Source organism: Protomyctophum parallelum (genome assembly GCF_964188405.1).
Source record: "Protomyctophum parallelum genome assembly, chromosome: 6".
Lineage (NCBI taxonomy): Eukaryota > Metazoa > Chordata > Actinopteri > Myctophiformes > Myctophidae > Protomyctophum > Protomyctophum parallelum.
The window spans coordinates 48676300-48700916 of NC_139701.1; the positions used below are offsets into that span (position 1 = coordinate 48676300).

The window sequence follows — 24617 nt, forward strand, 5'->3', positions numbered from 1 at the left end:
ATGGTCAGGGTCGGACTGCGCCGTGTGGTTTTTGAAACTTTGTTTTCAATTTCAAGGACCGCTAATAACTCTGAGAGTGTACAAATGGAACCAAATTAAGGTCCATTTGGTTCCATTTGTATACACTCTCAAAAGTTACAGACCTGCAAGGCACGTTCTCAAAAAATTGTTTATCGCAACAAGGACCCTCAAATGTATTTGTGCGGAAAGCCAAAATATTTTGTGCCAGGGACCCCCATGAAAGATTTGTGTTGTTAAAATGTTTCGTGAATAGCAGATGTACAAGCTCACAACCTCAATCACATTGCAACGCGCTGTGAGCTTGTAGATTGGCTATTTCCAAACAGCTGATGATGCCTATAAGATTAAAGTGGTTGTACCATGTTGAGGTTCCACCGATCGGATTGGAAATTTCCCAAAGATATTTAGATAAATTATGAATTATTTTAAGACTAGAATCGAGCCATCCAGGATCCTGGTGAACCATGACCATAAAACCTTTGATTCTGTTAAAATAATAATATTTAATCTTATTATTACATTTGGGTGAATTCCATGCTCACATCCACATATGTGTGCCCATAAATGGTGCATTTATATAGCGCCTTTTTCCAAAGCGCTTTACATAGATTGTGCATTACATTCACCCATTCACACACCTTTACATAGATTGTGCATTACATTCACCCATTCACACACACATTCATACACCTTTACATAGATTGTGCATTACATTCACACATTCACACACATTCATACACCTTTACATAGATTGTGCATTACATTCACCCATTCACACACCTTTACATAGATTGTGCATTACATTCACCCATTCACACACACATTCATACACCTTTACATAGATTGTGCATTACATTCACACATTCACACACATTCATACACCTTTACATATATTGTGCATTACATTCACACATTCACACACACATTCACACGCCTTTACATAGATTGTGCATTTTATTCACACATGCACACACACATTCACACACCTTTACATAGATTGTGCATTACATTCACACACACATTCACACACCTTTACATAGATTGTGCATTACATTCACCCATTCACACACACATTCATACACCTTTACATAGACTGTGCATTTTATTCACACATTCACACACACATTCACACACCTTTACATAGATTGTGCATTACATTCACCCATTCACACACACATTCATACACCTTTACATAGACTGTGCATTACATTCACCCATTCACACACACATTCACACACCTTTACATAGATTGTGCATTACATTCACCCATTCACACACAAATTCACACACCTTTACATAGATTGTGCATTACATTCACCCATTCACACACACATTCATACACCTTTACATAGACTGTGCATTACATTCACCCATTCACACACCTTTACATAGATTGTGCATTACATTCACACATTCACACACACATTCACACACCTTTACATAGATTGTGCATTACATTCACACATTCACACACACATTCACACACCTTTACATAGATTGTGCATTGCATTCACACATTCACACACACACATTCACACACCTTTACATAGATTGTGCATTTTATTCACACATTCACACACCTTTACATAGATTGTGCATTACATTCACCCATTAACACACACACACACATTCATACACCGATGGCGGCAGAAACCATGCAAGGCTCCAACCAGCACATCAGGAGCAATTAGGGGGTTCAGAGTCTTGCTCAAGGACACTTCGACAGTAACTCTGGGGGAGCACCACAGGGATCGAACTGGCAACCTTGCGGTTACCATCCGGCCACTCTACCGCTGAACCACCGCCGCCCCATGGAGCATGCAACTTTGTGCACCAGTTCAGGCGGCCAAGCCCAGACACCGTGACATACTGTTATGTGCACCAGTTCAGGCGGCCAAGCCGTGATGACACCGTGACATACTGTTATGTGCACCAGTTCAGGCGGCCAAGCCAAACACCGTGACATACTGTTATGTGCACCAGTTCAGGCGGCCAAGCCACACCGTGACATACTGTTATGTGCACCAGTTCAGGCGGCCAAGCCAGACACCGTGACATACTGTTATGTGCACCAGTTCAGGCGGCCAAGCCGTGATGACACCGTGACATACTGTTATGTGCACCAGTTCAGGCGGCCAAGCCAGACACCGTGACATACTGTTATGTGCACCAGTTCAGGCGGCCAAGCCAGACACCGTGACATACTGTTATGTGCACCAGTTCAGGCGGCCAAGCCAGACACCGTGACATACTGTTATGTGCACCAGTTCAGGCGGCCAAGCCAGACACCGTGACATACTGTTATGTGCACCAGTTCAGGCGGCCAAGCCAGACACCGTGACATACTGTTATGTGCACCAGTTCAGGCGGCCAAGCCAGACACCGTGACATACTGTATGCGGATCGTATGACGTGGAAGTGCCGTTCACGCCTGTGCGTCGTCACCGCGATACGTCACTGTGTTCAGTTCAGTTTAGTTTTATTCATAGTGCACGGTCACCCCAAAGGGTCTCTCCGTGCACTTCACAACAATACACAGCAAAAGAACGGCAAAAAAAAACACAATAACACGAGGAAACACAGTAGAAACACGGTTTCAAATCTTTCATACTGTAACGGTGCGCTACTCGAACTGAAATTGTATTCATGGTTGCGATGTTATATAATTATTAATCACTCGTTATATATTTAGTTGTATTTTATAATAATAATAATAATATGTATATTATTGTAAAATGTATTTCTTATGATGTAATTGTAATGTATTTTATGTGTGAATTATAAAATGTGCCAACACAAATAGTTGAAACACAACCATGCGATAGGACACACTGCGCAAAAAGCATGGAATACGCATGTGTATATTACAGGAAACTCCCGTTAAACTCCCGAATTGTACCATCACACTATGACCGCTAAACTTGAGGTTTACGGGCAAAATACAGTGTTCCCCTAATTGCCCGTTAACTCCGAATACACATGTACTGTCACCAGCTACATCAGAAAATGCACAGAGGATGTTGTCCCTTTTTTTTAAATCATGCCCAACCAGAAACCATGGCTGAACGCTGCAGTGTTGTTTTTGGTAGCAAATTTCTATTTTAGTTTTAGTCATAGTCTCTTGAATAGTTTTCACTTAGTTTTAGTCCCATTTCAGTCACCTGGAATGTTCTAGTGTTTAGTCTAGTTTTAGTCAACTAAATGTCATACGATTTTAGTCCACTAAATCTACAGTTGATTTAGTCGACTAAAATGTGTTTCGACAGGCCTTGATGTCGTAATGACATATTTTACACTTTGGTTGCATGCTGAAAATAGCAATTCTGAGATTGTAGATCTGCTATTTTCAACATGCAACCCAGCATAAAACTGGATCTCTTGTCCACTATAGTCCCTTCCTAACATTTTAGTCTAGTTTTTATTTGTCGACGAAATTGTCAGTATATTTAGTCTTAGTTTTAGTCATCATAGATTCGTTTTTATTTCGTTTTTGTCAGTGAAAAAAGGTAGTCGACGGACATATTTCGTCTTAGTTTTAGTCGACGAAAACAACACTGGTACCAACAACCCGAGGCACCTATGGTGTGGACTCCAGGCTATAAGCGACTACAGGCCGGGGGAAAACAAACCAAACCCCACAAATAACACCTATACGCTCCCAGGTGAACTTAAGACGCGAGCACGCCGAGATAGTTAATTGTACGCTACAAACAATAACATTAAAATATATCTGGGACACTGTACAGTTGAAGCTGATAAATGTTTTGTTTTTTTCTCCTCCTGAATGAATTGGTAATGGTGTCTCGTTTTCTCTGTTTTACTAAAGAACTGGAAAGATATCTGAACAAACACACATACAGTATCACTTGCAGCATCTTTAACCCATTTTGGCCCGACGTCGCACATTTTAAAAATGTCCGAATCCCGACAGTTTTCTGAAAAACCTTATGTTTCTGTATCACTGGTGCTCAATATTTCACATCAAGGACCCCAAAAATTGTTTGCAACATGCCCCCCCCCCCATCTGAAAACATGTTTCCCAGGGACCCCCCCCCCCCCCCCCCCCAGAAGCAAAGATTTGATTTAACATGTTCACTCTGTAATAATATATATTCAAAGATTTGAGGCACATTTTCACGATTTGTCTAAAATAGCAGACCTGCAAGCTCGTAGCGCGCCACTCGGTGCCGCGCTATGAGCTTGTAGATCTGCTATTTTTCAATAGCTAAAGCATAACATAATGCTTTGAAACACCAAAAGGGGTTCTCGCACCCAAATGAGTTAAGAGCTCCAGCCATTATAGGAAGAAATTGAAAATGTTGTCTAATAAAAACCAGCCTACTGTACCAACCACACATGACCGTAACGTCTATTTTAGCCAGTTTATGACCTTGCTGAAAACTATTACAGTCATAAATGTACGCTGGCGTAATAAAGGCACTGTAAAACAATAACAATAACCTCATCTGAACGCTATTAAAAGCAGTTATCGTTCCAATAACCACACACACACACACACACACACACACACACCAGGAAAATAAGTTATGGTCCCGATAACCACACAAACACCAGGAAAACGTCTTCCCGTTCCAAAAACACGAAGAAGCGGTCGAAATAAGACGGACTAAAATATATATACTTAACCCATTCTGGGCGGGAACCCCTTTTGGTGTTAGCATCATGTTATGCTTTAGCTATTGAAAAATAGCAGATCTACAAGCTCACAGCGCGCCACCGACTGGCGCGCTACGAGCTTGTAGGTCTGCTATTTTTGAAAAATCGTGAAAATGTGCCTCAAATGTGTTTTTTTTCATAACAAACGTTTTTAACTCAAATCTTTGCTTCTGAGAGGAGGGGGTCCCTGGAACAACATATTTTCAGATGGGGGGTCTCGGAGGCCAATTACAGATCATTTTGGGGGGGGGTCCTTGACATGAAATATTGAGTGATATAGGCCTAGAAACATGAGGTATTTCAGAAAACTGTCAGGATTCAGAAGACATTTTTTCCAGGCCTAAATGGGTTAAGAACTAAATGTCAATAAAAGTGGAAGGACTTTCAGTCGTACTCTCGTCTCTTTTGGCGGACGGCTCGACCAGGAAAGAAAAAATATTTTCTTCCAGTTCCATTCAGGGTTTCTTTAAAGCCGCGATGCGCGCGAGAGGTCGTATAGTGACCGGTTCCTGACGGAGGAGGAGGAGACAGCTCCATCTTCTCTGGGTCTCATCCCAGACCCTGAAATAACTAAAATACAGTACGAACTGACCATAATAACATGTGCCGAATGTATCTACTGTATGTGCTCTCTAGCCAAATATAATGTGATGTATCAGCAAAAGTCTCTATCATGTGCAAATATATCCCAGCAACCCAAATGACGCCATGATGATGTCCTCCGGTCATATCTGTTCTGTGCACTTTTTGCACGAAGCCTAAAAGACAAGCACAAATGTAATTTCTATTCATATTACTGTAAATGTTCTATTTTCCAATGCCAAATCATTAATTGCAATTAGTTGTGTGACAATTTATCGTCATCTTAAAGGAGAATTCCATACTAAAAGGCTTTCTTATCTTTCTTACCTTTCTTTGTAGTCGTTACGTCCCCATCAAAGAGGTCCAGGTGTTTTTTTGTGCAAAAACTCCTTATTGGCTATTTCCCCTACCATAAGCCCTCAATGAATTGCATTGAATTGAATGGCGCTATGGGGTGTTATGCTAGTTCGCTTATTCCGATCGAAAGAAGTAGTAAATTGTGCCGCTTGGGATAATATTTACATTATGAAGAGAGGATATATACAAAGAAATTATAATTTTGAGCGATGGAAATAAGTGAATTAGCACAACACCCCATAGCCCCATTCAATTCCCAATCAATGCAATGCAATTCATTGAGGGCTTATGGTAGGGGAAATAGCCAATAAGGAGCTTTTGCACAAAATAACACCTGGACCTCTTTGGTGGGGACGTAACGACTACAAAGAAAGGTAAGAAAGCCTTTTAGTATGGAATTATCCTTTAAATGTGTACCGTACATTTCGAAATAATAGCTTACTTACTCAAATAGCCCCCCCCCCCCACTACCTACAGCAATAACAGCCTAGGTTCTGACACCATTTCTCTTAACTGTTTCCCTCCGTATAGGACGGCTCCACACGTCCTAGGGAACCCAATCGACGCGTACAAAGGACGTGTGTACGCGTCCTAGAGCGTCCTCAATCATATCAGGCCAGAGAAGAACATTCAGAGTTTTTTTTTCCTTTTTTATAATTTTTTGACTGAGACTCTTAAGGCACCCGTCGCTTCGCTCTGCCTTCATATTAGCTTACCGTTCGGTTAGCGTTAGCTGTTAGCTAAAGCATAACATGACGCTGACACCAAAAGGGGTTCCCGTTCAGAATGGGTTAATAACCGCCCTGTCCAAATAACCGCCGTCGTCCGTATAAACGCCCATGGGCCATTATCTGTAAGCTTAGTCAGCTTCATTTATATTTTGTTGAATGATGGTGTACAGAAAACAGAAGATCTGCATAAGCTCCATTAAGTCGCAGCGCGTTGTGAGCATTGCAGCATGCCACTCACCAATCCAAGCGTTGGTCCTCACAAGTATGTCAATTCCTCCGCATCCACCCCAAAAAAGATTTAACTCGCGCCATACTCTCAGGCAATCCTCAGCCGATTGTTATAATTCCAAGTGGTCTATACTCCGTGAAGTGTATATTTTCATTGCCTGTATAAAATGTTAAATGGTGCATTCACCCATTCACACACACATTCATACACCTTTACATAGATTGTGCATCACATTCACACATCCACACACACATTCACACACCGATGGCGGCGGAAGCCATGCAAGGCACCAACCAGCACATCGGGAGCAATTTGGGGTTCAGTGTCTTTGCTCAAGGACACTTCGACATGTAGACAGGAGGAGGAGGAGCCGGGATTCGAACCGCCGACCCAGGGATCATTGGACGACTTGCTCTACCTCCTGAGCCACGGTCGCCCCGGTGTATGAGACATGCTTTTTATATGCCTTTATCAAACGATACGGAGAGAGATGGTAGGGTTATATAATTTCCATGTCTGCTGAGCGCTGGTGCGTCATTACGCCCACACTCTCTCAATTAGGGATTTTCCCAGCGGTTATAGTATCACTGATGTTTACAGTACAACCTTTTATTCAAATAGTTGAAAATTAACCCACTCAGGCCTGACGTTGAAATTTTAAATAAATGTTTTCTAAATCATGACAATTTTCTGTAAGTTTTGAGGCACATTTTAACGATTTTTCAAAAATAGCTAGACCTACAAGCTCGTAGCGCGCCACTCGGTGGCGTGCTATGAGCTTGTAGATCTGCTATTTGTCAATAGTTAAATTATATCATAATGTATGTAACCACCAAAAGGGGTTGACCACATGTATATTTGATCTATATAAGGCCAAACCTCATTTGAAAAGAATATATTAAGATTATATGACAGCCTTTTTTAAATGTTTGCATTGCAATTTTACACAGCTGTGCGACCAAATAACTGATTACATCATGGCAGCTAGTCCGTTTGCGCAAATCTGGGTCAAATCAATTAAGCAGCAGAGCAGAGCTACCTATATAAGCTCCTCCCCTAGTCTCAATATTAAATCAAAAAGACTTTGCCTGCTATTTATGTTCATCATACCTCCAAAAAAAAACATGCTCGACAGTAACTGTAACCAACTAATGTCCCAGGTGCAGGCGCAAAAATAAATAAGGGCCTGGTTCCTTTATAACCGCCAGGGGGCAAAATGGGTTTCGCCCCGGGCTACTATTTGGAAGAATACGGTAATGGTGCAACCTGCTCACCATGAACAGTTAAAGGAGAATTCCATACTAAAAGGCTTTCTTACCTTTCTTTGTAGTTGTTACGTCCCCACCAAAGAGGTCCAGGTGTTATTTTGTGCAAAAGCTCCTTATTGGCTATTTCCCATACCATAAGCCCTAAATGAATTGAATGGTAATTGAATGGGGCTATGGGGTGTTGTTGCTAATTTGCTTATTTCCTTCGCTCAAAATTATATATTTTTTTGTATATATCCTCTCTTCATAATGTAAATAATATCCCAAGCGGCACACTTTACTACTTATTTCGATGGAAATAAGCAAATTAGCACAACACCCCATAGCCCCATTCAATTCCCATTCAATTCAATGCAATTCATTGAGGGCTTATGGTAGGGGAAATAGCCAATAAGGAGTTTTTGCACAAAAGAAACACCTGGACCTCTTTGGTGGGGACAACTTTAATGAAAGGTAAGAAAGGTAAGAAAGCCTTCTAGCATGGAATTCTCCTTTAAGGCTCAACGCATACTGCCGTTTCTAGGTGATAACCTCACCGTGATGGTTGGGGAAAACTACAACATGACATAAGTGGGGACTCACCGCTCACCACAACACATCTCTCTGTTTTTTTACTAACCACCGCGATTGGTTGTGTTGGTTACTGTAGGTAATCACCTAGAGTACAAACTGGAGTATGTATGCGTCCTGCTTTAACCCATTTAGACCTGAGGACGATTCTACAAATGCCTTCTAAATCATGACAGTTTTCTGAAAAACCCCATGTTTCTATGTCAGTGGTTCTCAAACATTTTCATGTCTGATGATTATATGTAATTGGCCGCCGACCCCCCATCTGAAAATATGTTGTTCCAGGGACCCTCCAGACGCAAAGATTTCACTCACTCTGAAAGAATATATATTCAAAGATTCGCGCCACATTTTCACGGGGTTTTTCAAAAATAGCAGAACTACATCCTCGTAGCGCGGCAGTGTAACATAAAACACTAAAAGGGGTTCTCCCCCAAATTGGGTTAGGGCTTCAGTGCCTTGCTCAAGGGCACCTCGGCAGGCAGGGACGTGCTCACATACACGTCAAAAGAGGCTTCAGCCCCCTGCCCCTTTTACCCGTCTGTAAAACAACTGCCCTTTTACCCGTCTGTAAAACAACTGCCCTTTTACCCGTCTGTAAAACAACTGCCCTTTTACCCGTCTGTAAAACAACTGCCCTTTTACCCGTCTGTAAAACAACTGCCCTTTTACCCGTCTGTAAAACAACTGCCCTTTTACCCGTCTGTAAAAACAACTGCCCTTTTACCCGTCTGTAAAACAACTGCCCTTTTACCCGTCTGTAAAACAACTGCCCTTTTACCCGTCTGTAAAACAACTGCCCTTTTACCCGTCTGTAAAACAACTGCCCTTTTACCCGTCTGTAAAACAACTGCCCTTTTACCCGTCTGTAAAAACAACTGCCCTTTTACCCGTCTGTAAAAACAACTGCCCTTTTACCCGTCTGTAAAACAACTGCCCTTTTACCCGTCTGTAAAAACAACTGCCCTTTTACCCGTCTGTAAAAACAACTGCCCTTTTACCCGTCTGTAAAAACAACTGCCCTTTTACCCGTCTGTAAAAACAACTGCCATTTTACCCGTCTGTAAAAACAACTGCCCTTTTACCCGTCTGTAAAAACAACTGCCCTTTTACCCGTCTGTAAAAACAACTGCCCTTTTACCCGTCTGTAAAAACAACTGCCCTTTCACCTGTCTGTAAAACAACTGCCCTTTTACCCGTCTGTAAAAACAACTGCCCTTTTACCCATATGTAAAACAACTGCCCTTTTACCCGTCTGTAAAAACAACTGCCCTTTTACCTGTCTGTAAAACAACTGCCCTTTTACCCGTCTGTAAAAACAACTGCCCTTTTACCCGTATGTAAAACAACTGCCCTTTTACCCGTCTGTAAAAACAACTGCCCTTTTACCCGTATGTAAAACAACTGCCCTTTTACCCGTCTGTAAAACAACTGCCTTTTCACCCGTCTGTAAAACAACTGCCCTTTTACCCGTCTGTAAAACAACTGCCCTTTTACCCGTATGTAAAACAACTGCCCTTTTACCCGTCTGTAAAACAACTGCCCTTTTACCCATCTGTAAAACAACTGCCCTTTTACCTGTCTGTAAAACAACTGCCCTTTTACCCGTCTGTAAAAACAACTGCCCGTTTACCCGTCTGTAAAAACAACTGCCCTTTTACCCGTCTGTAAAACAACTGCCCTTTTACCTGTCTGTAAAACAACTGCCCTTTTACCCGTCTGTAAAAACAACTGCCCTTTTACCCATATGTAAAACAACTGCCCTTTTACCCGTCTGTAAAAACAACTGCCCTTTTACCTGTCTGTAAAACAACTGCCCTTTTACCCTTCTGTATAAACAACTGCCCTTTTACCCGTATGTAAAACAACTGCCCTTTTACCCGTCTGTAAAACAACTGCCCTTTCACCCGTCTGTAAAACAACTGCCCTTTTACCCGTCTGTAAAACAACTGCCCTTTTACCTGTCTGTAAAACAACTGCCCTTTTACCCGTCTGTAAAACAACTGCCCTTTTACCTGTCTGTAAAACAACTGCCCTTTTACCCGTCTGTAAAAACAACTGCCCTTTTACCCGTCTGTAAAAACAGCTGCCCTTTTACCCGTCTGTAAAACAACTGCCCTTTTACCTGTCTGTAAAACAACTGCCCTTTTACCCGTCTGTAAAAACAACTGCCCTTTTACCCGTCTGTAAAACAACTGCCCTTTTACCCATCTGTAAAAACAACTGCCCTTTTACCCGTCTGTAAAACAACTGCCCTTTTACCCGTCTGTAAAACAACTGCCCTTTTACCCGTATGTAAAACAACTGCCCTTTTACCCGACTGTAAAACAACTGCCCTTTTACCCGTCTGTAAAAACAACTGCCCTTTTACCCGTATGTAAAACAACTGCCCTTTTACCCGTCTGTAAAAAACAACTGCCCTTTTACCCGTCTGTAAAACAACTGCCCTTTTACCCGTCTGTAAAAAACAACTGCCCTTTTACCCGTCTGTAAAACAACTGCCCTTTTACCCGTCTGTAAAACAACTGCCCTTTTACCCGTATGTAAAACAACTGCCCTTTTACCCGTCTGTAAAAAAACAACTGCCCTTTTACCCGTCTGTAAAACAACTGCCCTTTTACCTGTCTGTAAAACAACTGCCCTTTTACCCGTCTGTAAAACAACTGCCCTTTTACCTGTCTGTAAAACAACTGCCCTTTTACCCGTCTGTAAAAACAACTGCCCTTTTACCCGTCTGTAAAAACAGCTGCCCTTTTACCCGTCTGTAAAACAACTGCCCTTTTACCTGTCTGTAAAACAACTGCCCTTTTACCCGTCTGTAAAAACAACTGCCCTTTTACCCGTCTGTAAAACAACTGCCCTTTTACCCATCTGTAAAAACAACTGCCCTTTTACCCGTCTGTAAAACAACTGCCCTTTTACCCGTCTGTAAAACAACTGCCCTTTTACCCGTATGTAAAACAACTGCCCTTTTACCCGACTGTAAAACAACTGCCCTTTTACCCGTCTGTAAAAACAACTGCCCTTTTACCCGTCTGTAAAAACAACTGCCCTTTTACCCGTATGTAAAACAACTGCCCTTTTACCCGTCTGTAAAAAACAACTGCCCTTTTACCCGTCTGTAAAACAACTGCCCTTTTACCCGTCTGTAAAAAACAACTGCCCTTTTACCCGTCTGTAAAACAACTGCCCTTTTACCCGTCTGTAAAACAACTGCCCTTTTACCCGTATGTAAAACAACTGCCCTTTTACCCGTCTGTAAAAAAACAACTGCCCTTTTACCCGTCTGTAAAACAACTGCCCTTTTACCCGTCTGTAAAACAACTGCCCTTTTACCCGTATGTAAAACAACTGCCCTTTTACCCGTCTGTAAAACAACTGCCCTTTTACCCGTATGTAAAACAACTGTCCTTTTACCCGTCTGTAAAACAACTGCCCTTTTACCCGTCTGTAAAAACAACTGTCCTCTCCAGACCACGAATTGGTGAAAGAAATGCACATGCCCCTCCTCTCCATGCTATACCAGAAGGCATCGTTCAGGAGAATAGCTTTTCTTTCTCTCCTGAACTTGAACACAGCTAGCATTTTGCGTTGAACTAATTTGTTTTTTTCGAAATCCATGTCGTTACACACCGCATCTCCAGTAGCTATAGAGTGCTGGGGTTGAGCCTCGAAAATAGCAGGTCTACAAGCTCTCAACGCGTCGCAGCGCGACGCGTTGAGAGCTTGTAGATCTGCTATTTTTGTCCAAAAGTGCCTTCTTACGGGATTTTAAGCCCCTGGCCTCTCTTAACACTCTCTACACGTGCCTGTATGTCAGGAGGAGACGAGGATCCTGCCACTCTGTGCCACCACACAGATACCGGTAAACGTCTCTCTCTCTCTCTCTCTCCCTCTCTCCCTCTCTCCCTCTCTCTCTCCCCGCGGAGAGGAAACGTACCTGAATGGCCGCCAGGTTCTTCTCCTCCTGGGAAGGTGCTTGGTGGACGAAGCGCAGCCAGTTGGCATAGCGCGGATTACTGGCGTCCAGGATGTAGAGGGTGTCGCCTTTACTGCCTCGAACCTGACCACACACACACACACACACGCACACACACGCACACACACACGCACACCCACACACGCACACACGAACACACACGCACACGAACACGAACACAGACGCACACGCACAATTACATTACACGCTTAGACGTTTTTACATCAAAGTGGGCTAACTACGGCACCACGTTCAAAAAACTAAAAGAAAATTGCAAACACCTGTTCTTACTTCATTAGGAACTGCTTTAAACAGTGCAGTGAATTACAAGCTGAAAATACACGCAAAGATTACTGGTTCAGAACCATTTGCGTGTATTTTCAGCTTGTATAAGTCACTGCACTTGGTATTTTCATTCGACCAGACAGAGTCAACTTTTCACCGCTGTTTGGTGTCAGGGGAAAACCTGGGACCGGTCGGCCGGGCCACCGATCCGCAGACCGAGGGGTTGGGAAGCTCTGCTGTACAGCACTGAACCGTCATGAACCCATTCTGACCTGAGATCAGATTCATACGAGGTTTCCACTGGACACACACTGGTCTGATTAACCCATTCTGACCTGAAAAAAAATCAGTCGTAGCGCGCCACTCGGTGGCGCGCTATGAGCTTGTAGGTCTGCTATTTTTCAGTAGCTAAAGCATAACGTGATGCTGACACCAAAATGGGTTCCCGCCCAGAATGGGTTAAAAACACCCTGTTTTAGTCAACTAAACTGTAGATTTAGTTGACTAAAATCTCACGATACTTAGTCGACTAAGTTTTATTCCAAAGACTAAATGACTAAACTATAAAATAGAAATGTACTGTCAGAAACAACACAGTGCTGCCAGTGCTAACAGGAGGCTCTATTTCAGTGGTACTCAAAGTGGGGACCATGAAAGAATCATGGTTCCTTGAGGGGGGGGGGTTCCACATGGACCCTTACAGGTCTGTAACCCTGACAGTTATGGGGGGTCCGTGAACATTAATGTAGATGTTGGAGGTCAGGTATAAAAAACAAAGGAAATCTGGCAGAAAGAGACTTGCTCGTCGAATAAATAAGACTAGTTAACTCATTCTGACCTGAGATCAGATTCTAAAAAAATTCTTCTACATCCTGACAGTTTTCTGAAAAAGCTATGTTTCTATATGTCAGTCGCCCTTCGATTTAAAAAAAAATAGCAGACCTACAAGCTCGTAGCGCGCCACTCGGTGGCGCGCTATGAGCTTGTAGATCTGCTATTTTTCAATAGCTAAAGCATGACATAATGCTAACACCAAAATGTTTTTTTTAAGGACGACTCCTTACACAAGAGACGTAAGAAAATAGAATGTATTTTTGTTTATGGAATGCTCAGAAGAGCTCTGTGCTCAAAGTGAGGTTAGAACTTTGTTTTAGGAAAATTCATAAGAGAAGTTCGTGGCGGTTGCAGTTACATTGGAGAATGATGTATTCATAATGTGCTGTTTATGCATTGTGTTTGTGGTGTGTATATGCTGTATATACTGTACATTCTGTGAGTGTCTCGTAGGCCTGTGCGGGCTGGACATCTTATGATTGCTGGAAACTAAATTAACCCATTCTGAACGGGAACCCATTTTGGTGTTAGCATCATGTTATGCTTTAGCTATTGAAAAATAGCAGATCTACAAGCTCGTAGCGCGCCACCGAGTGGCGCGCTACGAGCTTGTAGGTCTGCTATTTTTGAAAAATCGAAGAGAGACTGACATTTTTAGAATCTGATCTCAGGTCAGAATGGGTTCATCAGACCAGTGTGTGTCCAGTGGAAACCTCGTATGAATCTGATCTCAGGTCAGAATGGGTTAAATTACAAAGTTTGAGAATAGGGATGTCAGGGGGTAACCGGCTAGCCGGTTATAGCCGACCGAAATATCTGACTATGCTCATCAGCTTTACGGTTCATTTGCATAATAATAAATGCGTGTCCTGATCTTACATCCCTTTATTTTAGATCGTTTTTAGTAACGGTACAACATAAACATTACAGAGACTGTAGTTGTCACTGTACAATACTTTAACCCATTCTGAACGGGAACCCATTTTGGTGTTAGCATCATGTTATGCTTTAGCTATTGAAAAATAGCAGATCTACAAGCTCGTAGCGCGCCACCGAGTGGCGCGCTACGAGCTTGTAGGTCTGCTATTTTTGTAAAAATCGAAGAACCACTGACATTTTTAGAATCTGATCTCAGGTCAGAATGGGTTAAAACAGTTTTCATGTTGCACACATGCCTAAAATTGCTCTTATTTGCACTGCTTTTTTGTTTGTCTTTTAAAAAGGAGCATAAATAAATGTTTACCATTCGTCTACCAACTTTCATTATGTAGCCTATACATGCATATTACATTTGGGGTAGCCTATTAAAAATAAAAATAAATCAACCAATATCCGTTAATGACCCGGTTAATCCTGTCGGCTAACCGGCTGGGCAATAGAGCGCCGCAGTCCCTCCCCCTTTCAGAACAACGAGGGAACCAGGAAATGAAAACCCAATGCATTCTCCCATCGGCACTTCTTATTTCATTTATTTAAAGGACAACTTTAGTTTTTTTCAATCAAAGTTCATGTTTTAGGTTATTAGAGAAACTAAAAGGTGAGTGTTAATTTTCTTTCATTTGCTGCTTTCTTTCGTTTTGGGGATTTTAGCAGTTTTTGACAGGGGGGCGGGGGCATTCGAGCATGGGGCTAAATATGTATTTTTTTTACAAAATATTATGGCGATTTATTTTTTTATCATTTACTATAGTCCTAATAAACCCCAGGAAATTACATCTGGCCACAAAAGATCACAGGATCTATTGAATGTGACAAACTGACATATTGAGCCTATACACACAGTATAAGCCTTCCCCCAGTAGGCTACCTTCACATTCAGTAGATCATGTGATCTTCTGTGGCCAGATGTAATTTCCTGGGGTTTATTAGGACTATAGTAAATAATACAAAAATAAATCACCATCAAATTTGGTAAAGAAATACATATTTAGCCCCATGCTCGAATGCCCCCGCCCCCTGTCAAAAACTGCTAAAATCCCCAAAACGAAAGAAAGCAGCAAATGAAAGAAAATTAACACTCACCTTTTAGTTTCTCTAATAACAACCTAAAACATGAACCTTGGTTGAAAAAAACTAAAGTTGTCCTTTAAAGACGGTTATACGCCGCGGACAAAGCCAACTCGGATCGTGACAAATCATGACAATGAACACAATGTTTTGGGGGCCGATCAAATCATTAGAAAGAAGAAAATAAAGGCAGGAGACAACACTATTTGTTTTGTTTTTCGTCTTATAAATGATTTGATCGGCCCCCAAAACATTGTGTTCATTGTCATGATTTGCCACGATCCGAGTTGGCTTTGTCCGCGGCGTAACCGTCTTTAAATAAATTAAATAAGAAGTGCCGATGGGAGAATGCATTGGGTTTTCATTTCCTGGGCCACTCGTTTTTCTGAAAGGGGGAGGGACTGCGGCGCTCCATTATCCGTTACCGACATCCCTATTCTGACCTGAGATCAGATTCATACGAGGTTTCCACTGGACACATACTGGTCTGACGAACCCATTCTGACCTGAGATCAGATTAAAAAAATGTCAGTCGTTCTTCGATTAAAAAAAAATAGCAGACCTACAAGCTCGTAGCGCGCCACTCGGTGGCGCGCTATGAGCTTGTAGATCTGCTATTTTTCAATAGCTAAAGCATAGCATGACGCTAACACCAAAATGGGTTCCCGTTCAGAATGGGTTAATAGAAATGTTCTACTATTTCACGTAACAGTGTTGCATGTGGTGTTTATAGAATGAATGAATGAATTAATGAATTAATGAATTAATGAATGAATGAATGCAGTGGTTCCCAAAGTGGGGTCCGGGGACCTCCAGGGGTCCTTGAGGCAGTTCCAGGGGGTCCCAGAGCTAAATGATAGTTAGGAACAAAATGGACCCTTATGGGGTCTGTAACTCTGAGAGTGCACAAATGGAACCCTGCTAAGGGGTCCGTTTGGTTCCATTTGTACACTCTCAGAGTTAAATTAGCATTGATTTTACAATAGGCTATATCAATTGGGGTCCCAGAGATAGAAATGCCATTAAATGGGGGTCCGTAGAGTAATAATGCAGGTCAAACTGGGGGTCCTTGAAATTAAACGGTCCCTGGCTGACATATTGAAAATATTGAAATATTTATTAACAGTTTGCAGAATTACAGTGCTACATTTCAAGCACAAACTCAATACAAAGACTGTTAACTGTGAGTGGACGACCCAATTAAGCATTACACTTGTTTACAAGAGGGTCCACCACGTTCAATTCATCAAAACATTTAGAGACGTACAAATAGACACTTCTATATAGACAAAGAACAGAACAGGAATTCATCATAGAATATGATCAATATCTTTTATCTTTTCAAATGGGGCCAATTAGTAATTAGTGTCAATTTGGGGGTCCTTGACATGAAAAAGTTTGGGAACCACTGAATGAATGAATGAATGAATGAATGAATGAATGAATGAATGAATGAATGAGGTCAGATGAGGTTATTTGTGAACGTGTAGATTAGAACTCACCTCCCACATCAGTCTGGTGTCTGAGTTCTATGAGGTTCTGTGTGAACGTGTAGATTAGAACTCACCTCCCACATCAGTCTGATGTCTGAGTTCTGTGTGAACGTGTAGATTAGAACTCACCTCCCACATCAGTCTGGTGTCTGAGGTTATGTGTGAACGTGTAGACTGTAGAACTCACCTCCCACATCAGTCTGGTGTCTGAGGTGATGTGTGAACGTGTAGATTAGAACTCACCTCCCACATCAATCTGGTGTCTGAGTTCTAACGTGTAGACTGTAGAACTCACCTCCCACATCAGTCTGGTGTCTGAGTTCTGTGTGAACGTGTAGATTAGAACTCACCTCCCACATCAGTCTGGTGTCTGAGTTCTGTGTGAACGTGTAGACTGTAGAACTCACCTCCCACATCAGTCTGGTGTCTGAGTTCTGTGTGAACGTGTAGACTGTAGAACTCACCTCCCACATCAGTCTGGTGTCTGAGTTCTATGAGGTTATGTGTGAACGTGTAGATTAGAACTCACCTCCCACATCAGTCTGGTGTCTGAGTTCTCGTCGACCTCAGTGGGCAGCCTCTTCTCGCCCGCAAACGGCCCAAACTTCTCTCCCTTTGAAAAACAACAACAGAAACATCAACACAGAAACACAGGACATATTATTTTTCCATAAATGGAACCACCACAAAACAATACAGGGTTTTGTAATGGAAACGCCACACACGCAGAATTATGGAATGACTATTCCATAATAGTAGTATTCTGACCTGAGATCAGATTTAAAAAAATGTCTTCTACATCCTGACAGTTTTCATTCTGACGTGAGATCAGATTCTAAAAATGTCTTCTACGTCCTGACAGTTTTCCATTCTGACCTGAGATCAGATTAAAAAAAATGTCTTCTACGTCAGTCGCTCTTCAATTTAAAAAAAATAGCAGATCTACAAGCTCATAGCGCGCCACTCGGTGGCGCACTATGAGCTTGTAGATCTGCTATTCCGTCCCTTCTCAGTGGATCTCAATGTGTGGTCCAGAGGGGCCATTAAGACCACCCCAACCCCCCAGGGGTCCTTGGGGGGGTTTCCAGGGGGATTCCAGGGGGTCCCCGGCTCAATGATTGATGGTTAACCTTATCTAACCTCTAAGTAAATACAACTAGAGCAGTTGGTTTTCAACCGGTGGTCCTTGAGGAGGTTCCAGGTGGTCCCCAGCTAAATGACGGAGAGTTGGTAACCAAATGGACCCTTATTAGATCTTTAACTCAAGTGGAGAGTGTAAAATGAAACCTCATTTTACACTCTCAATAGTTATTTTATTGTTAACCCATTCTGACAGGGCACCCATTTTGGTGTCAGCATCATGTTGTGCTTTAGCTATTGAAAAATAGCAGATCTACAAGCTCATATCGCGCCACCGAGTGTCGCGATACGAGCTTGTAGGTCTGCTATTTTTGAAAAATCGAAGAGCGACTGACATTTCTAGAATCTGATCTCAGGTCAGAATGGGTTCATCAGACCAGTGTGTCCAGTGGAAACCTCGTATAGAATCTGATCTCAGGTCAGAATGGGTTCATCAGACCAGTGTGTCCAGTGGAAACCTCGTATAGAATCTGATCTCAGGTCAGAATGGGTTAAACATCTGCATTCATTCATTTGCAAGACGTCTACACAATGAGAGCATGTGGAATTTGTGAAATAATTGTTATTTTGACCAACGTTTGTTTGCCTGTTATCTCTCCTAATGGCACCAACATCAACACAGCATGGATGGAATGGTGGACAAAGTCTTATCGAACGACAACAAAATATACTGTATAGTCGTTGGATGTGCGAGGCTAAATGTCGTCAAATGGTGGTCCGTGGCTCAAATGCTGAATAAATATGCCTTATTTTCTGTTACAATACTTTTTGTTTTCACTGAAGCAAATGACATGCAGGAAACCTTTTTTTTCTTTTTAATCATCTCTCTTTCACAAATCTCAAATCCTGTGTTTTAACAATACTCTGACTCTTAGATAAGCCAACGGTAGGCTACTATTAGTCTGACAGGCGAAGTCTGACGTCAATATCGGTAGAGGGATTTGCATTGTAATCCCCATAGGGGGATTTTAGATCGACCTCATATAAGAACTGTGTTTGAAAAATAAACATGTCACCCCGTTCTCTTCACTCATATGGATATGAAGAATCAACTGACTGAGAGAAAACACTAATGTTACTGCTACTGAATTAGTTACATTTTCGCTAGATGCAGACTGTATCATATATGTGACCAGTGCCAGTATTTTCAGCCACAAGTCGGCAGTGTTCGTATTTCACAATTGACCAAAATATATATATTTTTTGGTGGTTTTCGTTTTTAGCCACATTAACACAGTTGGAATGTTAAAGAATGTTTTTATTCCATCAGAAAGTCGTTTTAGTGTCATTAAGTCGTTGTAATTGCTTAAACATGTCACTATGTTTAATAATTTAACCATTGGATTAATCAATGCTAACAAATGCTAACCAGCTTTCCTGCTTTCCTGTTAAAGTATGCAAATTCCGCTAAAATCCGCCTTTTTGTATACAATCGTTTTTGAAGATAATACTAGTCTTCTACTAACTGGCTAACAGAAATAGCAGAGAAAGAAGTATTAACCATCGTATTTTGTAAAAAGTTTGTTTATTGGTACAGTAGGCCTATGCATTCTTTTTCTTTAGAAACAAGGCCAACTAATTATAATAAGCAGACATGGCAACACTGCTTGTTGACTAATGAAGGAATGAAGGGAAAACAGCGCCCCCTAAGGTCACAGATCACTGCTGAAAACTTTGAATGTGGAATGCTCTATTTTGACTTTTCTGTTTCACTAGGTTTCAAATGGTCATATCTTCTTCATTTCCCCCCCAATTTCAATGAGCAATACATCATATGAAAGGTTACAGTGTGCAGTTTCATAATATGTAAATAACTGAAAAATGACCATGGCCCCCTTGTATATCAAACTACTGTCCCTGGTCACATATGAGTGACTGACTGTCGCAAACGATACAGACACCTCCCTGACAATATAACGATACAGAGACACCTCCCTGACAATATAACGATACAGAGACACCTCCCTGACAATATAACGATACAGAGACACCTCCCTGACAATATAACGATACAGAGACACCTCCATGACAATATAACGATACAGAGACACCTCCCTGACAATATAACGATACAGAGACACCTCCATGACAATATAACGATACAGAGACACCTCCCTGACAATATAACGATACAGAGACACCTCCCTGACAATATAACGATACAGAGACACCTCCCTGACAATATAACGATACAGAGACACCTCCCTGACAATATAACGATACAGAGACACCTCCCTGACAATATAACGATACAGAGACACCTCCCTGACAATATAACGATACAGACACCTCCCTGACAATAAAACGATACAGAGACACCTCCCTGACAATAACGCAGAGACAGCTTGTTTATTTTTGGACCACAACGCTTATAGTAGACGATATTAAGATCACCCCATGTTATTCTCCATAGAGAAATTACTTCCACGAACCAGGGGAATTGAAGGAATTGAAGCGAGTTACGTCAGGACTTTAGAACCAGGGGAATCGAAGGGATGAGCGAGTTATGTCAGGACTTCGGTGCTCTATAGGCTTTGGTTTAAATGAAATGTTGAAATTTTTTGCCTTATATAGGATGCTAATGGTATGATAACATAATAAATCCCTACGAAACAAATTGGTCAAAACCGACAGTCAGCGGTCAGCAAGTGGATTCATGAACGTATGTATAATTATAGACAATGTTTAATATAAATATAATAAGACTATATATACCAAATTCCCCACCCCACAAGCCCAGCTGCCGGACTGGTATATCCTCTTTTTACACAACTCTCAAGTCATCGAGAGTTGGCTTCACTGCACTGGCTTGCACTGTTGTTTTTAGGATTGATTTTAAATTGATTTTACTTGTGTATAAAGCTCTCAATGGTCTCTCACCTTCCTACCTACATGACTGCCTGCCTAAATATGTCCCAAACCACCCCCTAAGGTCTTCCCCTGCTGGCCTGCTCGCTTTGCCAAAAGAAATGGCAACAAAAAAAATGCGGGGAAGCAGCTTTTTGCTTCTACGGGCCGACGGCATGGAACAAACTCCCACTGTACCTTCGACAGGCAGCCTCTGTAGTTTAACAAACTCCCACTGTACCTTCGACAGGCAGCCTCTGTAGTTTAACAAACTCCCACTGTACCTTCGACAGGCAGCCTCTGTAGTTTAACAAACTCCCACTGTACCTTCGACAGGCAGCCTCTGTAGTTTAACAAACTCCCACTGTACCTTCGTCAGGCAGCCTCTGTAGTTTAACAAACTCCCACTGTACCTTCGTCAGGCAGCCTCTGTAGTTTAACAAACTCCCACTGTACCTTCGACAGGCAGCCTCTGTATAGTTTAACAAACTCCCACTGTACCTTCGACAGGCAGCCTCTGTATAGTTTAACAAACTCCCACTGTACCTTCGTCAGGCAGCCTCTGTATAGTTTAACAAACTCCCACTGTACCTTCGTCAGGCAGCCTCTGTAGTTTAACAAACTCCCACTGTACCTTCGACAGGCAGCCTCTGTATAGTTTAACAAACTCCCACTGTACTTCGTCAGGCAGCCTCTGTAGACATTGTTAAAGCTCAGCTCAAGACCCACTTCTACACCCTTGCTTTTAATTGATCTTTTATTTTTTATTTTTTGTTATTCATGTCCTCACTGTATTGCATTACTGCTCTCGTTTTTTAATGTCGTTTCTTGTCGTTCTTTTATTCTCCATTGCTCTGTAAAGCACTTTGAGCTGCATTTCATGTCATGAAAGGTGCTATACAAATAAAGTTGTATTATTATTATTATCGGGTCGCGTGTTTTGTAATTAAATCTTTTTAAATTGTCACCAGTTTATATCGATGGATATACGGTATATATTCTCACATGCCTATAGCTTTAACTTTAAACCTACAGTATGGTACACATAGATGGTAAAGAAATTCTTGGACCAAATGACAGAACACCCTCATGTCAACACCAGTGTTCTTTAAGTGGGGGTCCCTGAGATAACACATCTTATCTAATTGGGGCCTGGCCTGGGGGTCTTTCAAACCCTGCTTCCAATGCTTTTAATGTACACACACACACACACACACACACACACACACACACACAGAGAGAGCCCAGGGGGGTGTGGTCACAATGTGCTGTGCATGAATGAAATATTCATGTTCATCTTCATGAGAGCCAATTCCACCCTCCCTCCCTTTTCCATATTGAAGCAACCATCTCTCTCTCTCTCTCTCTCTCTCTCTCTCTCTCTCTCTCTCTCTCTCTCTAACCACTCCGTTTATAAACTCATGCAATGAATCCACAACTATAGATATCTCTCAACGAAATGCGTTTAACACTTTTTTTTTGTCTTACAGAACGCCCACTCTGCTACCTCTTACAACGTCCAAAAACATATTAGAATAAAGCACTTTATAGTGACAGGATGGCTATCGAACTCTTGTGTTTGTCTGTGATGTGTTAAACTCGGTAACATTGTATCGAGCAGAGCGATGCTACAGACAGACAGAGTACTACTGGATACATTGTTGTGAAACAACTGGATACAGTATCTAGTCTGCATGTATCTACGTGGCACACTTCACGTCACCGAGGAGAGAGAGAGAGAGAGCCCCAGGCTGCTGCTGGCCTGTTTTGGAGGATCTTCAGAATACTGTGCGTTTTCTCCCCCTTTTAGCTCCGTGCTTCTACATTAAACAGTCATATTTAAAAAATATACAGTGTTTACAGTATGGCTAGGGATGTTATGATTATGCACGGCCCTTCGGCAGTACCCGTATGTTCCCCGTTGTTCGATAAAATAGCACTTTAATCCGAACGGTGGCCATTTTCTCCCCCATGTCCTTCACATGCTTTCAACCGCGCGACCCTATCGGCCGGGAAGTGTATTGCAACCCCGATACATCATAACTCCACGGGGAAAATGGCCACCCGGTCGGATTAAAGTGCTTTTTTATCAAACAATCCGGGATGTGCGGGTACCGCCGAGGGTCCGTGCGTGGCCGCGACATCCGTGGCCACGGGCTAAGCAACTTTATATTTGACACGCGAACGTTTATGAGGATGCGCGGACCACAGAGAGAGAAGGGGCGAACACTATGTCGAAGAGCCTCCATGACTGACACGGCTTACAGCGGCGAAGAAGAACACATTCTTCTTGACAGGGTGAAAAACGCCGACCACAAAACGCCTGGTTTCTTTTGGGGGGGGGGGGGGTTCTGCACCGCGTCGTCAAAACCAAATTAAATGCAATGTTTAAAAATGTCGTGTTTAATTTCATTAAACGCGGGGACTTAAACTTACAGTGAGGAGGAAAGCTAAGTATGAACGAACCTTTTTGACTCGCCTCGCTGTGTACAGCCCGATCCCATCCTGGACTTTGGAAGACTTCAGAGAGAATCTGTCTGGCACGTACATGCCCAACATGGTCATTACTGTGGAGACGGAGGCGGCAGCAGCGACATGTGGACACGGAGAATTAAATGATTCAAAGTTTGTCTTTCTTTGTTGTTTTTTGGGGATGTTTTCTCTCTCTCTCCCTCTCTGTCCAGGTTGAACTTCTGTTGCTCCTGCCGTGGCGTTGGAATGCCGCGCTCTGATTGGCCCAAAGTTTGGTAACCGGAGGCTACCTTTTTTCGGTCACAGAAATACAGTCAGGAAGGATGTAGTTCCTACTGTCCTGTGTCCTACTGCAGCTTATAATAAATACAACATCATAATAATAACTTAGTTATTGTATTATTGTTGTTCCAATTCATCACTTTTCAACCCATTTTCATATAATTGGTCCTCACTAATAATCATGATAAAAAAAATGCCACATTATTTCTCTGCTCGGTCTGTGTCTCATAGGAGGGCTGTGGGCAGTTCAGAAACCAGTCTGTGTCTCATAGGAGGGCTGTGGGCAGTTCAGAAACCAGTCTGTGTCTCATAGGAGGGCTGTGGGCAGTTCAGAAACCAGTCTGTGTCTCATAGGAGGGCTGTGGGCAGTTAAGAAACCAGTCTGTGTCTCATAGGAGGGCTGTGGGCAGTTCAGATACCAGTCTGTGTCTCATAGGAGGGCTGTGGGCGGTTCAGAAACCAGTCTGTGTCTCATAGGAGGGCTGTGGGCGGTTCAGAAACCAGTCTGTGTCTCATGGGAGGGCTGTGGGCGGTTCAGAAACCAGTCTGTCTCATAGGAGGGATGTGGGCGGTTCAGAAACCAGTCTGTGTCTCATAGGAGGGCTGTGGGCAGTTCAGAAACCAGTCTGCGTCTCATAGGAGGGCTGTGGCAGTTCAGAAACCAGTCTGTGTCTCATAGGAGGGCTGTGGGCAGTTCAGAAACCAGTCTGTGTCTCATAGGAGGGTTATGGGCAGTTCAGAAACCAGTCTGTGTCTCATAGGAGGGCTGTGGGCAGTTCGGAAACCAGTCTGTGTCTCATAGGAGGGCTGTGGGCAGTTCAGAAACCAGTCTGTGTCTCATAT

At 42.4% G+C, this 24617-nt stretch overlaps 1 protein-coding gene across 1 annotated transcript in view; it reads right to left on the bottom strand.

Moving 5' to 3' along the window:
- Positions 1-23674, bottom strand: part of LOC310860064 (PR domain zinc finger protein 5-like) — a gene marked incomplete at its 3' end in the record, with an annotated part of 135220 nt that extends 111546 nt beyond the window's left edge. The window contains 3 exon segments of the mRNA XM_083766826.1: positions 12376-12498; positions 17563-17646; positions 23487-23674. Of these exon segments, the coding sequence (XP_083622952.1) occupies positions 12376-12498; positions 17563-17646; positions 23487-23585 (306 nt within the window). The 5' untranslated portion in view covers positions 23586-23674.
- Between the last annotated feature and the right edge of the window lie 943 nt (positions 23675-24617).